This window comes from Cryptomeria japonica, chromosome 3, assembly GCF_030272615.1.
Source record: "Cryptomeria japonica chromosome 3, Sugi_1.0, whole genome shotgun sequence".
Lineage (NCBI taxonomy): Eukaryota > Viridiplantae > Streptophyta > Pinopsida > Cupressales > Cupressaceae > Cryptomeria > Cryptomeria japonica.
In genome coordinates, this window is record NC_081407.1 from 899,807,431 (window position 1) to 899,828,896 (window position 21,466).

At 36.8% G+C, this 21,466-nt stretch overlaps 1 protein-coding gene across 1 annotated transcript in view; it reads left to right on the forward strand.

Annotated features, from left to right (window-relative positions):
* LOC131066381 (structural maintenance of chromosomes protein 3) overlaps positions 1–21,466 on the forward strand; it is a 152,014-nt gene that overhangs the window by 106,858 nt on the left and 23,690 nt on the right. Inside the window, exons 15-18 of the mRNA XM_058001134.2 lie at positions 17,057–17,193; positions 17,584–17,785; positions 18,154–18,241; positions 18,333–18,482. Coding sequence (XP_057857117.1) covers positions 17,057–17,193; positions 17,584–17,785; positions 18,154–18,241; positions 18,333–18,482 — 577 coding nt within the window. The remainder of the gene's footprint in view (positions 1–17,056; positions 17,194–17,583; positions 17,786–18,153; positions 18,242–18,332; positions 18,483–21,466) is intronic.

Here is a 21,466-nt window from a genome sequence, read left to right on the forward strand (position 1 = left end):
ATGGACATTCATTAAAGCATGAAGAAATTTTATCAGAAGCTGTATGTGGAATCTTTTAAGTGTGAGAAATAAAAAGATTGGAGGATGTTCACAAAACAGGTTTTGCCAGAAAGCTCTCAAAACCTTTGAATTAGTAAGGCACTCTGGAACACATGTTGACATTGTAAACTTTGTCTGTGTTCTGGGCGCATACAGTTGCACAGATTTGTTGAATAAGTGTTGGGCATGAGTAATCCATATTGTATTACATATATCAAAAGGCATGCTTTCTTTGCATCTGTATATCAATGTGGATGCATTGACAAGGCACATGAACCATTGTCAGAATGCAACAAGAATTGTGGTCTCATGGACAGGAATGATTGCAAGATACACCCAACACGTTGAAAGTCTTTAGCAACTTTCAAGCAAATGCAATCGATAGGTGTAAAGCTAAAATTCACAAACTTTCAGCATCCTTACAGCCTGTGCCAAAACTAGGAGCTCTGGAACAATGTATGAAAGCGTATTTTATTCTGGTAGTTGTGGTTGCGAATGCCTTGGTGGACATACACGCTTTCAAAGCGATGCCACCTCGTGGAATGCAATGATTGTGTAGATATGCACAAAACGATCTCGGTGAGGAATCTTTAGAAACTTTCGATCAAATGCAATTGACAGGCTTAAAGCCAAGTTCCATAGCCACTGCCAACATTCTCCTCTACGCATGACAAAATTGAAGCCTTGGAACAGGTCATGAACACCTATCAAAACATGTCGATAGGGAGATTTTTGTCAAATATTATGGTTGGAAACGCAATGGAAGATATGAATGCAGAATGTGGAAGAATAGGCATAGTGCATGAACTGTTTTGGCAACTTATCTCATAGAGATGTGATCTCATGAATGCTGTGAATACAAGATATACAAAAAATCGATTTGGTGAAAAGACTTTAGAAACTTTCATGCACATACATGAGGAATGCAAAACTGATTGTTAATTTGCCTCAGGGAAATAATCTTGCACTAAATAAACGAAGTGAATTGATACACAGAGCATTTGGATTGTTTGGTAGAATTTCTCAAAGAAATGTGGATGCACAATCAAAGCACATGAATAGGTTGCTAGAATGCCTCAAAGAGATATCTTCTCAAGTAATGAAATAAAATAATTTTAGGATACATACAAACTATTTTAGTTAAAAATGCTTAAAAACTGTCAGGCAAATGCAGTTAACATGGTGCAAAACTGAATTCCACAACCTTTGCCGCCATCTTCCTTGCCCATGCCAATATGGAAGCTTTGTGATAGTGTATGGACATCCACCGAAGCATTGTAGGACTTTATCAAATACTGTAGTGGTAAGTGCTCGTGCAGACGTGAAGGCGAACTGTGGAAGGGTAGACGACGGATGTGAACTGTTGATAAAATCCCTCATAGGAATGTCACTATAATGGAATCCCATGATTGAAAATATGCCTAAAATGCATTTGTTAGAAATGTTTGTGAAGCTTCCAAACAGATGTCCGATGCATATGTGGAGTCACAGGTTTTAGAAACTTCAAGCAAATGCATACGATAGGTGTAGAGTTGAGTTCTACAATATTTGCCAGCATCCTCTTTGCATTTGCCAGAATTGAAGCTTAGGAATAGGTTATGGGCATCCACCAAAGCATTGAGGATAGAAATTTTGTTCAATGTTGAAGACAATGCGTTTCACAACTACGCAACGATCCAAGAGAGTGCATACTTCTACATAGTAAATTTGAAATACAATATCAATGAATGGAAGTATGGTTTGGCAAAAAATAGAACAATATGGATTTTTTCACCAAGGATAATTATTCCGGGGTCTATGTGAAAATGATCACATAGCAGACATTGAAAGATTCAGAGAAGGGAATTAACAAAGGAATTTTAAAAAAGTTATTTGTTAAAGGAAAACAAATGAAAATATTTGTTATGCCTAAGTAATTGGTTTTAATCAAAGAGTGAAATATTTCATAGAAATAATAGCTGGGTGAGTTTGCAATTACATGCACATGTGGATTAATGAGGGGGGATTATTTTTACCAGTGAAGGTAGGAATTGTAATTGCAAAATATTTGTTTTCACCTGGGTGAACATTTTATACAGAGAAGTGAAATCCGGCATAAATGAGGTGTCTCAGATATGCATTAAAGGGCAAAAGTGGAATATTTTTACTAAAAGATAGAATGAGTGTTTTCATCAGGGAAGAAAATATATTTATGAAGATAATTGTTTCATATAAAACGGAGTGACAGGAGTGCAAATTGAAGATTAAAGGCTTAATTGATTAAATGCATAATTATTTTATACCTTTCAAGGAGATTAGTATTATTAAAGATAAACACTAGTATTTTCAAAGGGGTATGTGAATAGTTTCTTGTAACTGCTCTTGTAAACGGTCTGAAGCGCTCCTTCATTTTCTATAAGAAGGAAATCAGGACCGTGTAGGAAAAGGTTAGAAGGATCTGGGACAGAACTATTATTGTAAATTTTTCTAAACTTTTAAAGGAGAATGTGCAGCAAAGATTTGCTTTGACAGTGGTGTCAATTGTTTATTGAATTTAATGAAGAAATATCATTTAACTGTCTCCAGATTTGTGTTTTCTTGATCATATGAATCAGTGTGTCAAGGATACGTTTGATTTGTCATTGCACTTCAATGCTTTTGTGTGGTTTGTTTAATGGCCTCTCTCAAGTAGGGACTAAATTCTGTTAAATAAATTACAGCGGTTTGGGGGGACCGAATTGGATTAAAATGTAGGGTTTTGTGATTGGCATACTTGCACATTTATGCTAGGCATAAAGAGACATCGTGCCTGAACAGTTAGACTTTTAAGCCATTGAATGAGCAAAGATCTTATGAAATATGACTTTGTTACCCAAAATAAGGCATTGATCGAGATTTTGTTCCAAAACCAATAAAATTCAAATATGTTTTATTTTCAGTTGTAGGAGTAGGTGTTAGATTTTGTTTTAAGTATTCTGTTCCACCTCATGCCAGCGAATAACAGAAAATAAAATTGGATATTGAATGAAGGTTTCAATCAAATGAACCTCTGTGATTATGTGTGAGGTTTAAATCTGCTTAATCACCATCGTTGAATGTTGTAAGGAAGTTGAATGGTGAGATAGAATTTTCATCTGCCTTGGTGTAGCAGAACTGGAAGTGTAGGATAAATCAATCATCCAGGATTGATTCTTGTTTGTTGGCCAGATCCATTGTTGAACTTGATCATAGAACTTGGCATATTCTTAGGGTTTGACAATCTGTTGGTTTGGGAACCAACATGGTCCTCATAGAATTGCAATCTAGGATCTTTGTCACGGATTGCTTGCTTCATTTGATCAAGCATGCTATCAAAAGTCTCATATATCTCTTTAAGGCTAGGAGAGTCTATATTCGCATACTTAATTACCCCCACAATAGAAGATATGATAGAGCAAATATAATTGCAAGCTAAGTCACAGGATACGGCGATTTTCATGGATGAGGTTCAAATTTAATCGAATTTCAAACTATAAAAAAAATCGAATTTCCTCTATAAAGCACTGCTATCTGCCTCTAAACACAACTGAGCTGGTCGTGGGTATTCTTTGTATATGCTTTGTATCTATTGGGTCATGGGTGTCTGCAACTGCTGGGTCGCCCTCGGATTTTCTCCAACAAGGGTCGCTATTCTGATAATTTATTAGAAGTATACATATATTTAAAAATAAACAAAATTATAGAAGGCAAATTTTATCCGAATTGTTTTTCGAATTTTTCCCTTGTCGAATTTGAACCTTGTGACTTAGATTGCAAGCACTATTCATATCTTTTATAATTTAAAATTATGACTACACTATTAATAATGAAAATTAAAATTTTAAAATAAAAAGTAAAACAAGTTACAAACTCAAACAAATTTTATTCCTTGATATTGGACCACCAAGTGTTAATAAGCACTTTCTCTCAACACCTTCTCTTCTTTTGTCTTTGATTGAGCCTGCTTTTTCCATTCTCCACAAACCACCATGGATTGTAGAGTATCATGCACCTCCAACATCCTCTCCAGCAAAATAAAAGAGCTAGCATATATAGTCTTAATTGGTTTGACGAATTTTTTCTTTGAATAAGATTGGAACAGTGCAAGTGAAATGTGATAGTTACATACAAACATTTATATGTCTCTATCCTCTGCTATTGCTACCTTCACCCAATCTATTTTTGCCAATGTCTTTCAAAGCACGTGCACAACATGGAGTCTTAAAAATACGTTTGTTAGTGCTCTCAACCATCAAACCATCTAACTTACAAACACGAGCTGAATCTATGACAGCCTGCACAACATTAGGAGACTAAACCTCCTCTAGACTCCTTCAAAATGGCAAATTGGAAACCAGCATCCTTACATTTCCCAAAGAAACCAATAGCTGAAGAGAGTATGAACCAGCAGGGCATGTAACAATAATATTAATGAGTGGCCAATGTCAAATATCAGTCCACTCATTTCCTCCGTGAACATATTCACTTTTGAATATTGTTTGTCAAAGAGGGAAGTACACAATCTATGTTCTCTAGGGGGAACATTAGAGGGTCCAACTGCCAATGTATCTACCAACATAGCTTTGAAATAAGGCGACTTCACCAAATGAAATGGAATAGCATAGGCATAAAAAATTTTGGCCATTGAATCATTGGATTTGTAATGTCCCCTTTCTAAGCTATTGGTGGATGCTCTCATAGGCTAATGTGGGTTGATCAGGGAACTCCTTAGGTCTTCGAGACTCGATTGTTTAGCTCTTTGGCATTACTAGATGTGGCTGCCAAAAGATGATTAATGACCCTTTCTAGAGTGTTTTTAGACACTCTGTTAGTTATTGCTATTTTTAGTTAGTCATTGTTTTTGCACCTACCTTGTCACCTGGCATTCGCTACACCTTTGCTTAGTTGGTTATTGCATTTAATTTTATTGGGTGATGATTTATTATCAGATATATTATTTTATATAACACTAATGTTATAAAATTAAATTAAATATTTAACTTAATGTTATTTAAAATATTACAAGGGCAACTTTATAAGTGGACGTCAAATGGGACATTAGAAGTAATTTTAAAGATAAATTAATGTTATAATTTAAAGGGGTATCCAAAGTGGGAGACATAAGAAGTTTTAAAATAAAGTACATTTTTAATTCCCCAAGATGGGCATGGGATTTTGGGAGGAGGTATTAAAAGTGTTTTGAGCTCATTTTGCAAGTTATGCGTGAGATTGGAAACCCGATTGTTTCTGGTTTGAACATCGTTCGTCCAAGAGCTTTGTGAAGATGAAAACCCTCATAGAGGACATCAACTATTGAAGTGAAAGATCTTTCCTGGTTGATTTGCAGGTGGTTTCAATTAGTAACTACTTAGGAGCTTCATTTACATAAAATTTCGGTTGGTTTTGCCAAGTTTCAAAGAAGACATTGCTGGGCAGATTTGTTGGAAGGATTTCTATAGGATTTGAAGGTTCTAAACCATATTTTCATATCTTATTGTTGGTTGTACACTTCTCATAATGGGTTGTATAGCTTTTGGAGGGGGACATGAGCACTTTCAAGCTATATGCCTAGGGTTTTGAAGCATCATTTGCAGATTTGAGGGTGTCTTTCAGTCTTAATTTGGTGTTGGAGCAGCTAGGGGTCCTAGAGATTTGATGTCATCTGGTAGCTTCATTTTGCTGTTTTTAGACTATTCTTAGGCTTTTTTGTAACAACAACAAACGGGTATGTTTGTATTGTCAGTTTGAGTCAATTTGGCCATTTGGGTATTGTTGCATTCCATGATATATTGCTGTCCAAACTCTGTAATAGTGCTGAAAATTAATTACAGCTTGTGGGTATTTCTAGAAATTGCTTTTTCTTTTTTCAGTAATTTGTTCATCTGGATATTAATGCTAATATTTCTATTTGATTATATGCTTCACATTTATCATTAAAACCCATATCAGCTTTCACAAAAAGACAAAAATAAAATAAAATAGGGTGCATATTACAGGCTTACTCATGTTTTTGCACATTCATTACCCCTAGCACTGTATTTTTCTCATCTACAACGGATGTGGCCTTCCTCTTCCTCTATCACAACTCTCCAACTGATGCATTGGAATAGTCATGCAGATCAATAGATGGCTGTCTTATTGTGACTAGAACCAATGATTTTCTCCTCTCCAACCAACTTTACCATTTCAACCTGCTGTTCCAATGTTATACTTTTACAAACTCCAACCCCATGTCTACTCCCACCCCATTGATGGGTTCTAACCCTTCTAGCCCTAGTATAGCTTCCATGCTAATCAATTTTGCAAACATGACATAGCCAATGCCTGTTGCCTCCTCCATTTTTACACTTGTCAATTTACAAAATGGGTAGCAAATTGAAGCAATGGTTTCTTGGGTTTGAAAGGGCCTTTTGCAAATTTTTGAAGAGAGGGTGAAGGGTATGCAAAATGGTATAGTGAAATAGAGAAGCGGAGTTTGGATTTTTTATAATTTAAACAAGGGTCTATTGATATTCTGTTGACTTCATTTCCAATTTCTTCACTTTCACTACCCTCATGATTGACAATGCTGTTGCTGCTCATTTTTATTTTTTTTATATGATAGCAAATTGAAAGTCTGAAACCAAATCCATGATTGCATTTTTACTATGTTATTGGGTCCTTCCCCCTGATTCCCTTGGGTCCCGGTCCAGTTTGAACCGGGTCTGGGTTCAGAGCTGGTACGCTTTGGGTTTGGTCATTCTGTCAATTACTTATATCTTCCTGAATGATGGTGAAGCAAATCTCAAAACCGTGAAAGGCATATCGAAAATACCCTTGCTCTCCAATAGGTATGGTAGGTTCCTTAGCAACTTCTGGTTATCACTGTGGACAATGGTGGGTACCATGTTGACATAGTCTACTCCATTCCACCCATAGATATATTGGAAAATTGAGGTGGTGAATCGCATGATCATTCTCATTCTACAGATGTATCATTTAAAGCATCCTTGCATATTGAATGAGAGTTTGTCCTTTGTACAACATGGATACAACTGTGCATTGCATAACTTTAGAGGGCATAGTTAACTTAAGGTTATAAACCATTGGTCCGTATTGATGTAGCCTTGCGATGTTCAATGAGATATCACTGTATCTTATATTTTCATTTTTCAATTTAGGCCTTTTGGAGATTACAAACTAAAGGAAGTTTGATTTTCACCCAAAGGGCTAGAAGTTAGGACCTGTTGTGACCTTTTCACACATCACCCCATTGCTAACGGGGACCCCTCTTTGTCGGCTTCCTGCGTTGTTGGGTTAGGATTTTGGCTGCTTAGTGGACAATTTTGCGTTTCCCGTGCCCGAGTCTCAGAGTTTTGATCATGCCTAGTGTCGTCTAGGGTTTTTGAAGTTATAGGATCAAGTTGCAAAAGTTGATATTTTAATGATCCTAAGTTTTGCTAACTTTAAACTTTTTTTGAACGTTAATGTGTTTTTAAACACGCGCATCAAGCGATTTTAAACTACCAAGGTATTCACAAACCTTTTGGAGCTGTTTTCTCGCTCCTAAGGTAATATTTAAGTTGGTTTCGCACTTTATTCCAATATTTTCCTAGCGTTTCGCTCATATTTTGGAAAATTTGCCTAAGTCTAGTCTAATTTAATGTTTCTAAGTGATTTTGAGTGGTTAAAATGATAAAATCCTAAGGGAAATCCATATTCCAGGGGTTAAAGGGTCAAATTCCATGCTAGAGGTGTTTTTCCCCTCACATTCCAGACAACCCAACCCATTCACCCAGGGTCAAATTCCATGCTAGAGGTGTTTTTCCCCTCACATTCCAGACAACCCAACCCATTCACCCACTCAAAATCCACACTACACATGGGTTTCCCCTAGAATCCATACTGGCTATTATTTTCCCCCACTGTTTATCCATACCTGGGTCGAATTTCCCTTGGAAGTGTTAAAATTTAGCTAAGTGTCAAGATTTATCCAGACTGCCATCGATTTTCCACCAGGATTTTTGTGACAACTAAGTGAGGATTTCTGTCTGGATTTTTATCCAGACAGGGATCGAATTTCCCTTGAGAGCATTTGTAAGGATTTTTGTTCGGATTTTCATCCAGACAGGGATCGATTTTCCACTGGGAATATTTTTGAAGAGTTTTGAGTCTGGATTTTCATCCAGACTGAGGTCGAAATTCCACCAGAGAGGTATTTTTCCAAGTTAAGTGAGTTTTGAGTGTGGATTTTTGTTCAGACTAGTATCGAATTTCCCCTGGGAGGTTTTTTGTGTGCATTTTGATGAAATTGAGCATGGATTTTTGTCCAAGCATGAGTCGAATTTCCCTTATGGGGTAAATTTTGACACTTAAGTGATTTTTAAAGGGATTTTTCAATCCCAACTGATAGCGATTTCCCCTGGAGGCTTTATTTTGGATTTAAATTGTAATATTAAATAAATAAGCCCCATTTAATTGCTTTTAAATAATTATTAGTGATTATTTAGAATTTAAAAGCAAAATTTATTAACTTGCAGTAATCATTAAATGTTTGAACCTTCTAGAAGCAAGTTAGGGTTTCACCAAGCAAGTATTTATACAAGTGTTTTATCCCACATTGCTTGTGTGGTGAAAGTGAAAGATGAAAGCAAGTATATGAGAGGAACTTCAGCATTATTTTATTATTATTTTTGCCAGGTGTCTCCATGAAAGCGATTTTTTTCCAAGTTGGGCGAATTTTTATCAAGGCATTTTTGTTAAGTGTGGGATTGAGGATTTATTTTCCTCCATTTTTTCCAGCTTGCTGATCTCTCCTCCTTGGCTGCCATTAAAGACTAGTTTCAGAATTTCGATTTTGCTAAGTTTGGCGATTTTTTTCAAGTTTGGCATTTTTTGGTCAAAGTTGGCAAATTCATGTTTGGAGACTCGGGCGATTTTTCCTCCACCATTTTTGCTTGCTGTTCAAACCTTCATTGCTGCAGATTGCTACCATTAACAACATTTTTCAGAATTCTAAAAATTTTGAATTTTTGCTAAGGAGGCAATTTTTTGTGTTTGGGGTATCGAACCCCAACTTGGGCGATTTTTTCCAGATTGCTGGCATCCTTGCTGTTGCAGATCAAGGCTACCATTGGCATTAATTTTCAGATTTTTAAGTTCAACGCTAAACTTGGGAAAATTTCGATTTTGCTTGGGAGGTGTTTTGGTGCCATATTTTGATGATTTTCGTGCATGCTTGTTGGCTGCCATCATTTCTAGCCCACTGATTCGCTTCAGATCTGAGGTTTGCTTCAGATTTTGACCTCCATTAATGGCTGCCATTAATTTTCAGACTTAAGTTTTTTTTGCCCAGCCAATTCCAACTTAAGCATTTAGCATTTGGAGGTGTTTTATGGAGTTTTTTGTGCATTTTTTAGACCATTTTATCGTTGTTGCAGGTCTGAAACTCCATTATTAGGTGGCTGTCCTCAGAAATTTTCATTTCCAGCCACCTAACCAATTTTGGCGAATTTGCTTGGGGCTGTTTCCTTAGCAATTTTTCATCATTTTCAGGGATTTAAACCACTTTGCAAGGTGCTGGTAAGTCTGAAGTATTCGATTTTCAGACTTGTCCTCAGAAATAATTTTTTTACTAGCCATACTTACATTTGAGAAAATGATTGTTTTGATCATTAGAACTGATTTTTATCAAGATTATGCACATTTCTGAAGATTACAATTTGTTTTATAAGTTTGAATTTTCATGTTGTCTTCAGAAATTTTGACCTCCATTGTTGACTGCGGAAGGTGTCTTCAGACATTCATTGTGTGAAAACACAACCTTTCACACCTTTCCTTAGTCATCACTTATCCGGTATACTCCTTTGCATTTTTGCTTGCATATTTTCTAAGCATAAGGAGGTATTCAATGAATTTTATGGAAGGCTTCCATGCCTTAGTGTTGTCACACTTTGAACGTAATTGCTAAAATTTACCAAGTGTATGGATTATTTTCTTGACTCCATGCTCTAAATTAACTGAATCTTTAGAAAGTCAGGAATTTTATTACAAGTATTATTAATTTTCCTAAGTCTAACTTCGAGCTTCGTACAGGTGTGATGTCAAAGTCAGGATACAAGGAAAGGAAAGAGCTGTTGAAGACGCTGGAGAGTGGATTTTATCCAGAGTTAAAGATTTCATTCAAATGGAAGGAGATCACAAATACAAACATGCATTTCCTGGACTTCAACCAGATGCGGCGTCGAATGTTCGGATCCAGAGATCAAGTTCCTTCCCCAGCAAAAGCAAATATCATGAAGAGTGGCATTTTCCATGCCACTGGATTCCCACAGTCCATACAGTGCAGTGAGTTGATCCTGGAGTGTGCACGATGTTACGATCCGCTCACAAGAATGATTAAGAGTCCCAAGGGCGTAGTCATCGCCTACCTTGCTGAGGATGCCATTGTTGAGGTGTTCGAAATTCCACGCGGAACAGACATGAAGAATGTGACCAAGGAGGATTACGCAGACAGATACACGAAGAAGATGGGTGTATGCAATAGTTTAATTAACAAAGAGTGGATGATTGAGCCTAGGTCTCATCATTCCAAGGCTCCCAAGACACTTATGTGCATAGATTTTAAGGAGGAATATAGTGATTTGATATTTCTACTCAACAGAGTGATGGGAATGTCGCAGGGAGCAATATTTGATGGATGGATGTTCTACTTCATTCAGGATTGTTTGAGAGGAACACTAGTGAATTGGTCGATCATAAGTGACAACCTTGATTTCAACTGAGGAATGTAGAGCGGTCCAAGTCATTCGCCATGACTTCCTACCTGGTGTACCTGCTTGCACGATTTGTTTCATACAGAGGATTAATATGCAAAGGTGAAGTTGGGAATGGGCAAGGACAATACAAGAGTTATGAATGCTACCCCCAACTGAGCATGTATAGAATTGAAAACTACAAAAGAGTGAATGATGCATTCACTATGTACATCACGCGGATGCTGCAAGGCGGAATCCACAGGAGATTGTCCAAGGAGGCAACAGAGTTAATAGAAAAATATGGATCGTGGTATATACAGTTTCCCACTTTCACATACCTTGGGATTCATGGGTTTCAATCTGAACCCTACAGACTTCCTAGGTATCCTACCGACAGAATGATATTGTTGGAAGTGGTGAGACAACTTCTAGAGTTCGATGTTATCCAGAGAGAGAAGCACAAGACAGGAATGATGCTCCCTATTTCGATTGGGAAGACGTTAGAGGTTTGCCAATCCGCCATAGCCGCCAGCACTGCAGGTGAGGAATTTGCATTCTATCGATTTGCTACCTATAAGAAGAGAGAAAGATTCGATCCAAACAAGAAGGTCGGAAGGATCAGAGGAGAGAAGTTCGCTCATAAGATTGACATAGAAGATTATTGGGCTAACCTGATGGACGAACAAGCAGTGAAAAGAAGAATGTGGTCCAGAATGTTAGTGGATTTCATGAGGAAGTGTGGACTTTTCCTCATTCTTGATCAGGTATTAGATGATAGAGATCATACACATCCACAATATGAGAGTGAAATGAAGAAGGCAATCCTATTGCCTAATTGGTCAGAGTCAGGAGAGATTGACCTGAATATATTGATGAGAGAGGTCTTGAATTTCTCCCGCCTATGGGTGGATATACAAATGAATAAGTTAGTTGACATGGGTGTTCCCTTCACTTATGAAAGAATGAAGTCGGAAGAGTCTATTTCCAAGGATGATCAGAGGACTGTCAGTGATGTCAGGATTCATGCAGACGAAGAGAGTCAAGCTCCCAAGAGAAGGAAGAACATGCCAGGAGAAGTTAAGGCCAGAGGGAAGAAGATTGAGGAGGTGAAGAAGAAACAGAAGACTATCACTTCGCTTATCATTCCTTCACCCCCTCCCAACATCTCATCAATCGAAGTGATTGAAGTAACAAAACAAAATAAGGAGACTCAATAGTGTTCCAACACAGTGATACTACCAAAGAATATTCAGGAATTCCATGCCACGGCGACATCTGCACCTCTTGATGAGAATAATGATCAGCCAGAATCCCCTACTGTCCTTTTGGAAGTTAGTTTGGGAAATGAGGTATATGATTGGACCAAGGATGATCCTAATGACAATGAGGATGTTATCTCGGCATTGAAAGGACTTGATCAAGAAGTATGTCTTGATGATGGTATGGAGATGGCCGCTATTCCTGAATGGCTAAGAAGAGTATGGAGAAAAGTAAACAGATGATAGAGGTACAGCCTATTCATGATATTGATGACTACGTAGCTAGGAGTGCTAAGGAGAAGGAGCCCAAGAGAGCGGAGATTTTATTGCACATATCTAGAGATGAGACAGGAATGCGGATTGCGCAGATTGTTGTTCCTAGAGCCGGCGTGACAGCGGACACTGCTACTCCCATGGATTTCCAGGTCACTTCAGTTGCCCTTGGTCGTACATCCTGTAAACAGGAATTCCAGGAGATTGGTGACAACCTCCAGGCAATCAATGCAAGGTTAGACAGAGCGGTTGCGGAGAATGAAAGGTACAGAGAAGAAAATATTAGACTCAGAGAGTATATTGTAGGGACAAGGCGTGGAGATCCCACCCTTATTTCCCCTATTGCAGTTGACCATGGAATACATTCACACTGTGAGGTAGCGAGAGGTACACACTCAGAGGTGGAAAAGTGAATTGAAAGCACAAGAAAGCAGGCAGATGATTTGCTTACTCAGTTTGTTCATACATATGATAGGACAACATGGCTTATATTCAAAATCCAGCATTTTGAGGGAGTTTGGGAAGAATTCCGGCCTATTCAAGACAAGACTATTCCATGCCTCCAAGCATTAAAGAAGGTTCCTAATTACACCTTGGTCAGCGAGAAAATTGTGCACAGTGGAGACAGATATGATTTCCATGGCTGGTATTGTTCCCTAGCCGGGAAGAAATCAACTTATGAGAATGCCCAATCGAGTTGCATGGAGATGGAAGGATTAATTCAGGACATTCAGATGAAGATCCTTGCCTCGATTGAGGAATTATTGGGTGTTGATGTTAGTGATGCTAGTGGATTACATAGTCGAATTAAGAGACAAGATGAAATTTATGTATTTTTGCCAGTTAGACTCTTTGAAGAAGAGTCAGATAGATGACTTGGTCTTTTTGTTGATTCATGTTCATAGTTCGCAGAAGTTCATGCCAGAATGGGAGAACACTTTGAATGCTTGCTCGGATTCACTGGATGTGATTGATTTACAATAGGATACCTTGCCTAGCATTTCCATGGAGGAGTTAGATTCAATATTGGCTAGATTCTTGGAGTATGCTAGGAGAGAGAGAGATGTAGGGAGGAATCTTCTAGAAGATTTCCTATGTGATGACTAGGTATCTTTTCATTGGGCCATATGTTGGTGGCCCATTTTTTATGTAACCCTAATTAGGGCAATTCTAGGGTTTTGTTGGCATGATCTTGGCCGTTGATCTTAGATCAATCTGGGCCATCCATTTTGTAAGAGAGTCTATATATGCCCCTTTGTCTCTCATTTGTAAGAGAGTTTTTGTAGAATTGTTGGTATATGCTGCACCTATTTGAATCCTAATCATTGTTCAATTGTTGGTGATTTTGCTCTTCAAGTGTTGTATTTGAATTCATGGTTCTCAATTCCTCCAAGTTAGATTAGAATTTATTTTCATGTATGTTAGATTGAGTGGAAGATTTGTTGAATTTATTTGTGTGGAATCCTTAATCCATACCACTAACCTCTTGCCGCTGGTAAGTGTGCCTTGTGCGGTCAACTGGAATTTGAGTAAGCATAACTTCAACTATTACTCGTCCGTTGACAAGCATCAACTTGGATGGTGTCTACGTTTGATGGTAATAGTCTGAAAATCTTTAAGTATACCTTAGATGATTGCACTAAGCTTGTGTCAATACTTGACTGTGAGACCTTGCCTGGTTTGATTCCACTAAATCCATTCATCATTTCCTACATTCCTAGTTTTAGAATAGATTTCCTGAACCCTATTCTTTTTCCCCCTTTTTTTAGTAAGAAGTAAATCCAGAGCCATATTGATAAATTTTAAGTTGTCAGCACACCTATTCCGCATCATTCATGATAATCCAAACATTTGCGTAAGTCCCCAAAGTGAAAAACAACAATTCACATCAACCACTGAACTTACCCACTCGTCAAGCCCTGACATGTAGAAACCTTGGAATCATTTTAGTTGATCTCATTCTTAGCATCTGAGGTGATTTTGTTCAAGAGAGGGTAAATTACCTTGGTACTTTATTCTGAAATGTTTTGTGCATAAAAAACACATCAACAGGACCCCACCATGTTGGGGCACCAAATTTTTTTTTTGTGTACTTTTGATTTAATTTGGTATCTATTTTTGTCCTTGTTTGGCTGTCCATTTCATTTTTCAATGAGCATTTAGGAGTAGTGACTCTTTGGTTTCCAAGGGAAAGTGAAACCATAATTTGGATGTCTTACCAAGTTTTTGGTTCATGTGGTTGCAAAATGTATATATTGCTGATTTTCAAATTAATGTGGCAGGGTTGTAGACATGCAGCTCTTCCATGGAGTTGCCAACTTGTATTAATTCTCTTTTTTGAATAATAGGTTAGAATTTGCTTATTTTTTGTTGAATAATTTACAATACTGCCAGTCTCGCACTAACTATTGTCTTTTGATTTCCCAAACTAATTTATATCACAAAGTGCTCCAAAATTAATACTAGCTACATGTAGAATCTCTTAAACAACTCCCACTCGCAAAAGTCTTTGTAAATTTGGTGCCCTATGTCTGATTTGAATCCAAAAGGCAAAATCCACTTTTTTGGACACTGAGACCTAAACAGCGAGTTTGTATTCGTTCCAAGCATCTCCCAAAACAACTTGCAAAAACAAAGTCATAGAAAGAACCCACAGAATCTGATCTCTTGCTCAAGCTTTTATGATTCCCTAGGTCATCATTCAATGCAAGAGAAGAGCATACTCATATTTTGATAAAAAATTGGATCTCCAATTTTAGATCTTTTGATTGACTAGCCTTTAGACAATCTGCTGCTTTGATTCCATGTGAGATTTGGCTATGGAGAGAGCTACCCAAGATCAAGAAAGCTAAAGGCAAGCACAAAGAAATCAGAATACCCCAATGATAGAGTAATTCTATTCTATTAAAGGAGGGAATATGCAAAAGAGAAATGAGAGATATGTTTAACAATAAACAATGAACCACAAGTGGGTATATATAGGATACACCGTAAAGATGTGACTATACAATCGGTGTGAGATAATATGAAATTTAGTCATATGCATGCACACCTTCTCCACCAAATTAGGAGAGCACAAGTCATATGATGCAAGTACAACAAACTAATGTAGACATGTACCTAAACAAGCTTATCCTATCCTAGGTGCATATGATGCAATAAAATGATTAACTAAAAGCAAGAACAAAATAATGCACCAAATCTCCCTAAAACTTGGGGAAATACTGGAAAACTATGAAAATGTATATTGTCTGATATGGTGATCCACTCAATAATGTAAAGAAGGGAACCATATGTGAGTAACCAGTTGAATTATTAAAGAACGTGAGCAGAAGATAAAATCTAGATTCTTAACATCTTCAGTACAAGATATGTTTGATGACAATATATGAGATTTAATTTTAATGGCTGGTAGGGTAAGCAAGTCAATGATGGATTACATGGATAAGTTGAGGGTTGAGATAAATTGTCATGAAATTGTAAGTGAAGAATAATTAACATGATGCTCGTGTCAGTAACACCCACACTATCAACTCTACAATTGTATTCAAAGCTGGAAAGAGATTGAAAATACAGGTTGTAGAGGAAACATGGTGGACCTGGCTTAATTTAGTAATGATTAACAAAAGCAGGCGCCCTTCCAGTTATTTAACTAGCAAATCTGGGGTACCTCTATTAATTTTCTGAATGTATACAAGAAATAAAGGAAATGAAGTGAATACTTTTTCCTTCATAAGCTATTTTCCTTTTGCACTTACTAGCTGTTATTTCAACGTGCTATTTTTAAGGGAAGCTAGTTTCATGACTCTTGTTTGTGAATGAACTCTGTTCCTTATAGTGTCCAAAGGCTCTAAATGTAAAATAAATGCTGGTCATTTGGACCAGAATTTAGTTGTACCAGTATAACCATCTCCATATCAGCATAACCGTCTCCTTCCGTATTAGAGCTCCAATATCGGACAAGTTGAGCACTCCAGGTATGGCACATGCCTGCCACATATTTTTCTTCTAGTTATTTTCATTAGTATGATTCAGCCATAATTAAACAGTGCCATACCCACATATTTTCCAGTGTTGTACAGGATTCTGGCAGTTTACTTTTTGTCTTAGCAGGCAACTAATTTCTCTGCATATTTCAGTCTACCAGTAACAGACTGATTGTTAAACTTGCATTTAAAACTTTTCTTCTTGTTGTAACTGTGCTACAGTCAGAAGTTTTCTGTTCTCCAATATCATGCATTCTCTCTGGTGTGGATATATTCACCACTCCTACATTTTTCTGCAACTCTACGTGCGTAGATAGATATTTTTATTCAATCTTATGGTAGATGAGCAAGAGATAAACTGAATTTTATCGTTCTTGAGCCTGCCTGCTGGAAGTTGAATTCGATCTTCCATGGAACATTGTTACTGCTTTACAAAGTCTGCACTTCTAATAAATATGAGACATAGCTTTGATTCCATATTTGAAATATATCAGAATTATATTGAAGTTAAAGTCAGTACATACGAAGAAACTGGGAGAATAAATAATGACATATATGCAGTAACATAATGCAGTCATCACTGTGAGCAGGCCAAATCTCATGCAGTCTATGTCATATGTATTACCTAGTATGTTTTTATCAACATTTTCTCTACTTGTGCAAATTTTTATGATTTTATCGCTCCATTTTCCCTTGTACTACTTTTCTGAAGAAGATTGAGATCATTGCTAAGATTAATTATATTCCATTTGATGTTATTGTTCAGGATATAAGACGGGGCCTTAATTCAATAAGAAGAATTTGCAGGGATCACAGCATCCCTGGTGTCTTTGGTCCAATCTGTGAATTGCTTGATTGTGATGAGAAATTTTTCACTGCTGTTGAAGTGACTGCAGGAAATAGGTAAGAGAACTTTCATTATCTCCTTTTTAAGACCAGAGCGTTTGGTATAATCTTGTTGATGGCCAGCACTATCTAAAAGAGAACTACTTCAGTTACCATGTTTGAGTACCATCACACTACTAGGGGTTAGATTGATCTTTAGGAATCCCTTTATGCCATGGTTTAACTTGTAAGGTTTCAGTTTAATCTTTGCCATTTTTGTGATCACAAATTTGTGGTGTTATTTATGTATGATTTTTAGTCTGTATTCATTACAGCATTTTAGATGAGCTGAGTACTATCTCTACTTAAAAATGAACATTAGATTACATTTAAAACTCTGTTATGTAGTGATAAATTTTAGGTCAAATGTAATATAACATTAAGTACTTGTTGTGCACATTATTGCAGCTTGTTTCATGTTGTAGTTGAGTCAGATGAGATCTCAACCAGAATTATTAGATACCTTACTGCTGAGAAAGGTGGAAGAGTGACTTTTATGCCTTTGAATCGTGTGAGAGCTCCGCAAGTTGCTTATCCACATAATCCAGATATTGTTCCTCTTTTGAAAAAGCTAAAGTTCTCTTCACGATTTGCGCCTGCCTTTTCCCAGGTCAGATGACACGTAGTACTGATTGTCAATACCTTTCAAGGACTATTCGTATTGAACTTCTGGCTTTTTTTTGACGAAAGTTTATCTTGATATATTATGTCTGTCCACATTTTTCTCATCTGGAAATTTACTTATAGCTTTTCTTATTCAAGGGCAGAGGTGGGGTTTATGAAAAATTCTTTTTTTGTTTCTACAAATACATAAATTACAATTTAAATTTTAAAAGAATAGGATTTTTTATGGGTACTATGTACCAGCATGTCAGCTAGAGCACAAACATCAAGAGAATTTTAACAAGAAAATTGCCTGTAAAATATTTTACAAAATATATGTATTATTTTATACCTGAGTATTTAGCTTTTTGACAGATTTTTGGGAGAACTGTCATTTGTCGCGATCTGGAGGTGGCTACAAAGGTTGCTCGAACTGATTCATTGGATTGTATCACTTTGGAAGGTGAGCCTCTGGTTAAGTGAAAACTGTGACTTTGCTCATGTTTCGTACAATGCATATTTAATTATATAGTTTTTTTAACCGTACTTTACAGGTGATCAAGTGAGCAAAAAAGGTGGCATGACAGGAGGCTTTTATGACTACAGGCGATCAAAATTAAAGCTTATGAACATTATTCGGCAAAATACAAAGGCTATCAATTCAAAGCAAGATGAACTTGCAAAAGTCCGGAGCTCTGTTCAAGATATCCTAATATAATGTGAATTTTCTATATTTAATTTTCTGATCTCTATGGACCGAGCTTGAATGCATGGAGATTGTAGTTGTTTGAAATTCTTTTTCTTGAGGTTATCAAGAATCAAAGGCAAATTTTCTTAGACTAAATCTTGTCATTGCATGGAGCTTATATTTGGTGAAAGCACCAGATATCTATCAATGTTATCAACTGTCAAATGCTAAAATGCCCTGTTACATGTAGTTGCAGGTTAGGTCACATGGTTTGGTGAATTTCATACTTGAAATATGAAATTCGGTGAACTTCAACAAAACTCATAAATATCCTTAAAATCTTCCTTAATATTTGTACAATAAATAGGTTATGCCGTTTCTACTGAAATATGATTTTAGAATTTGTTAATATTAGGGCTTTTAACTTCTTTTGTCTAAAACAATGTCCAAGGCAAGCTGAAATACAAAACTTGCGGATGTTTTGCAGTCTTACAAAGTTGTGATTCTAGTGATTATATCAGGGTTTGGCGAATATTTGAGATGCCACAGCTTGCAGGCGATTGATTCTATTGGGTAACGGGTGACCAAAAGTCTGCAAACTTTGCACTCAATAGTTGGCGATTGTTCTTCATTGGCAGCTTCAAGCTGCTTTTTACTTCTTTTTTTTTTTAAAGTTAGGTTCTTATTGTATTAATTTTTTTTAATTTGTTCTCTTATTATAAAATATAATCTGATTCTTTTTTATATTTTTAATAATAAACATTTTTTGAATATTGAATATTACTGTAATTAAATTGAATTTTGATTAAAAGATTTAACATTTAATGCTATTTTAGTTTAGTTTTACTGATTTTAAAAAAAAAAAAAATTGATCTATTAATATGGCACTATGGGGCCACACCTGTATATTAATATCAGAAAAAAATATTATATTAGACCCCTTCTGGTGGGTCATATCATCCAACATTTGCATTCACAAGGTCTTGCTACCAAAACAACCTAGATGCCCAGACATTCGGGACAAGCATACATTGCTGTAATCCTACCTAGCCATCTACCCCAATTATCGACATATACAGAATCTCATTCAAAAAGGGACACCAAAACACATTGCAGACAAAAATGACAAAATTTGCTGGCAGAAACACATACCCATTCATTACCACAAAAACAACAAGCATACATTGCTGCAATCTACCTAGTCGTCTACCACACAACTTGCCTCTACCAACCTTGGGTCGCCCCTTGCGGCACCATCAAAGTTCACCTTGATCTAGATAGCTTCCGTTGGATTCCACTTCACATCCTTCCTAACCCCTTTAGACAGATTAACCTATTCAACCACACTTTTTTCAAATGCTTTTCCCACAAGGTAAAGCAACTCTCATTGAGGGATTGATTTCGAGCTGCATTGTTAGTAGTTTCGTCTGTACTAGCCTCTGTCTTGGATACAAATCTCTCTTTTCTTATAACTTTATCTTGAAAAATCCTTTTATTGTTCCATTCTTTAAGTTGCAGATTGACATATTGAAGCTTCCTTGATAGCTCAGACAGCTGAGAGCCCCTTGGATTTGGTCTACTCACTTGCATTGCCGAACCTTTTTATACAAGTATTCATCCCTCAACCACATGTTTTCAAATTAAAAGGGGCATTTGGTTGGTGTTTTGTCTAGTGTAAATTCAAGCAAAATTGGGAAATGGACTGAGCTAGATAGGGATAGGTTTTTTGTTTCAAATTAGTTGGAATTTTTCCCAATTCCCCTTCGACAGAAAGCTATCAAGTCTCTCTACAATGCATGTAAACCCTCTCCTATTAGTCAAAGTGAAAGTTCCATTTTTCAGAATTATATCATTAAGATTATTATCATTGACAAAGTGTAGAAATCCAATGGGACCTGGGACATGGTATTGCATCCTCTTTTCTTTTCCATTCCATCCAATATCGCATTGAAATCACCTCCAATAATATTTTTTAGTCTTGTAGGGTACAAATGACATTGGAAGGCCTCTCCCACAACTCCATTGCTATTGTATTTGTTATACCATAAACATTCACCAAGAAAATGTCTGCATTCGTCCAATGTACCTTAGCTTTGACCAGGTGCGAGCAATTCTCATCAACAATAGGTTCAACTGTGACTCAATTGGGATTTCGTATTATCCCAATGCCCTCAAACGCCCCATGAGCTTCCACAAAACCTCCTTTCCATTGCCTCCATTTCTCCATTAATTTAGTTGACTCTAGCAAAGATAACTTGGTTTCTTGATGCATAACTTTATCTTAGATTGATTAATTTGGTGCTTGGTCATGCACCTTTTGTTAGGGGCATTGCCCATAACAATCAAAATTAAGGACCTCATTGCTCCTCGGGAACAAAGATCCCCTTCCCAGATCTAAGCTTCCTTTGTCCCTTTGCATTCCTTGCTGTTTCCAATTTTTCTTTGATAGATTTTATGCTTCTTTGCCCTTTCTCTCCCAATATGCTAGCTCAATATGATATTTCAGATGTATCTACCTGAGATTAAAGTCTCTGGCCAGGTTTAAAAAAGAACCTCCCATCCCTTTGGTGTACCTTTTATTCTGATTGATGATAATGATGATGACTTATAGCATCCTTTAATCCACATTGCTGTAGGAATTATCCAAGTGCATAGACCAAGGAGTTTTTAATTTTAGACCATGATAAGCAGATTCTGTACTCAGACAATGTACTCAGATTTTGTGGCCTTTCTCTTGGATTTTGAAAGACTTAGATATTTGCTTATCTTCTTCCTATCTTGAAAAGAACTAGAATCTTCCTTCATCATCTAACCCTTCTCAAGACCTGTCAAACCACCTCTACTCATCTTCCCGATGAGGGCTAGCTTTTAATTCTCCCTCATGCTTATTGAAAATGTCCCCAATTTGCTCTCCTTCTGGATAAAAGCTCCGAAGCTTCTCATGGGAATAGATATTTTGAACAAACAAGTCCTAGGATGTTGAGAACTCATTTATGGCTA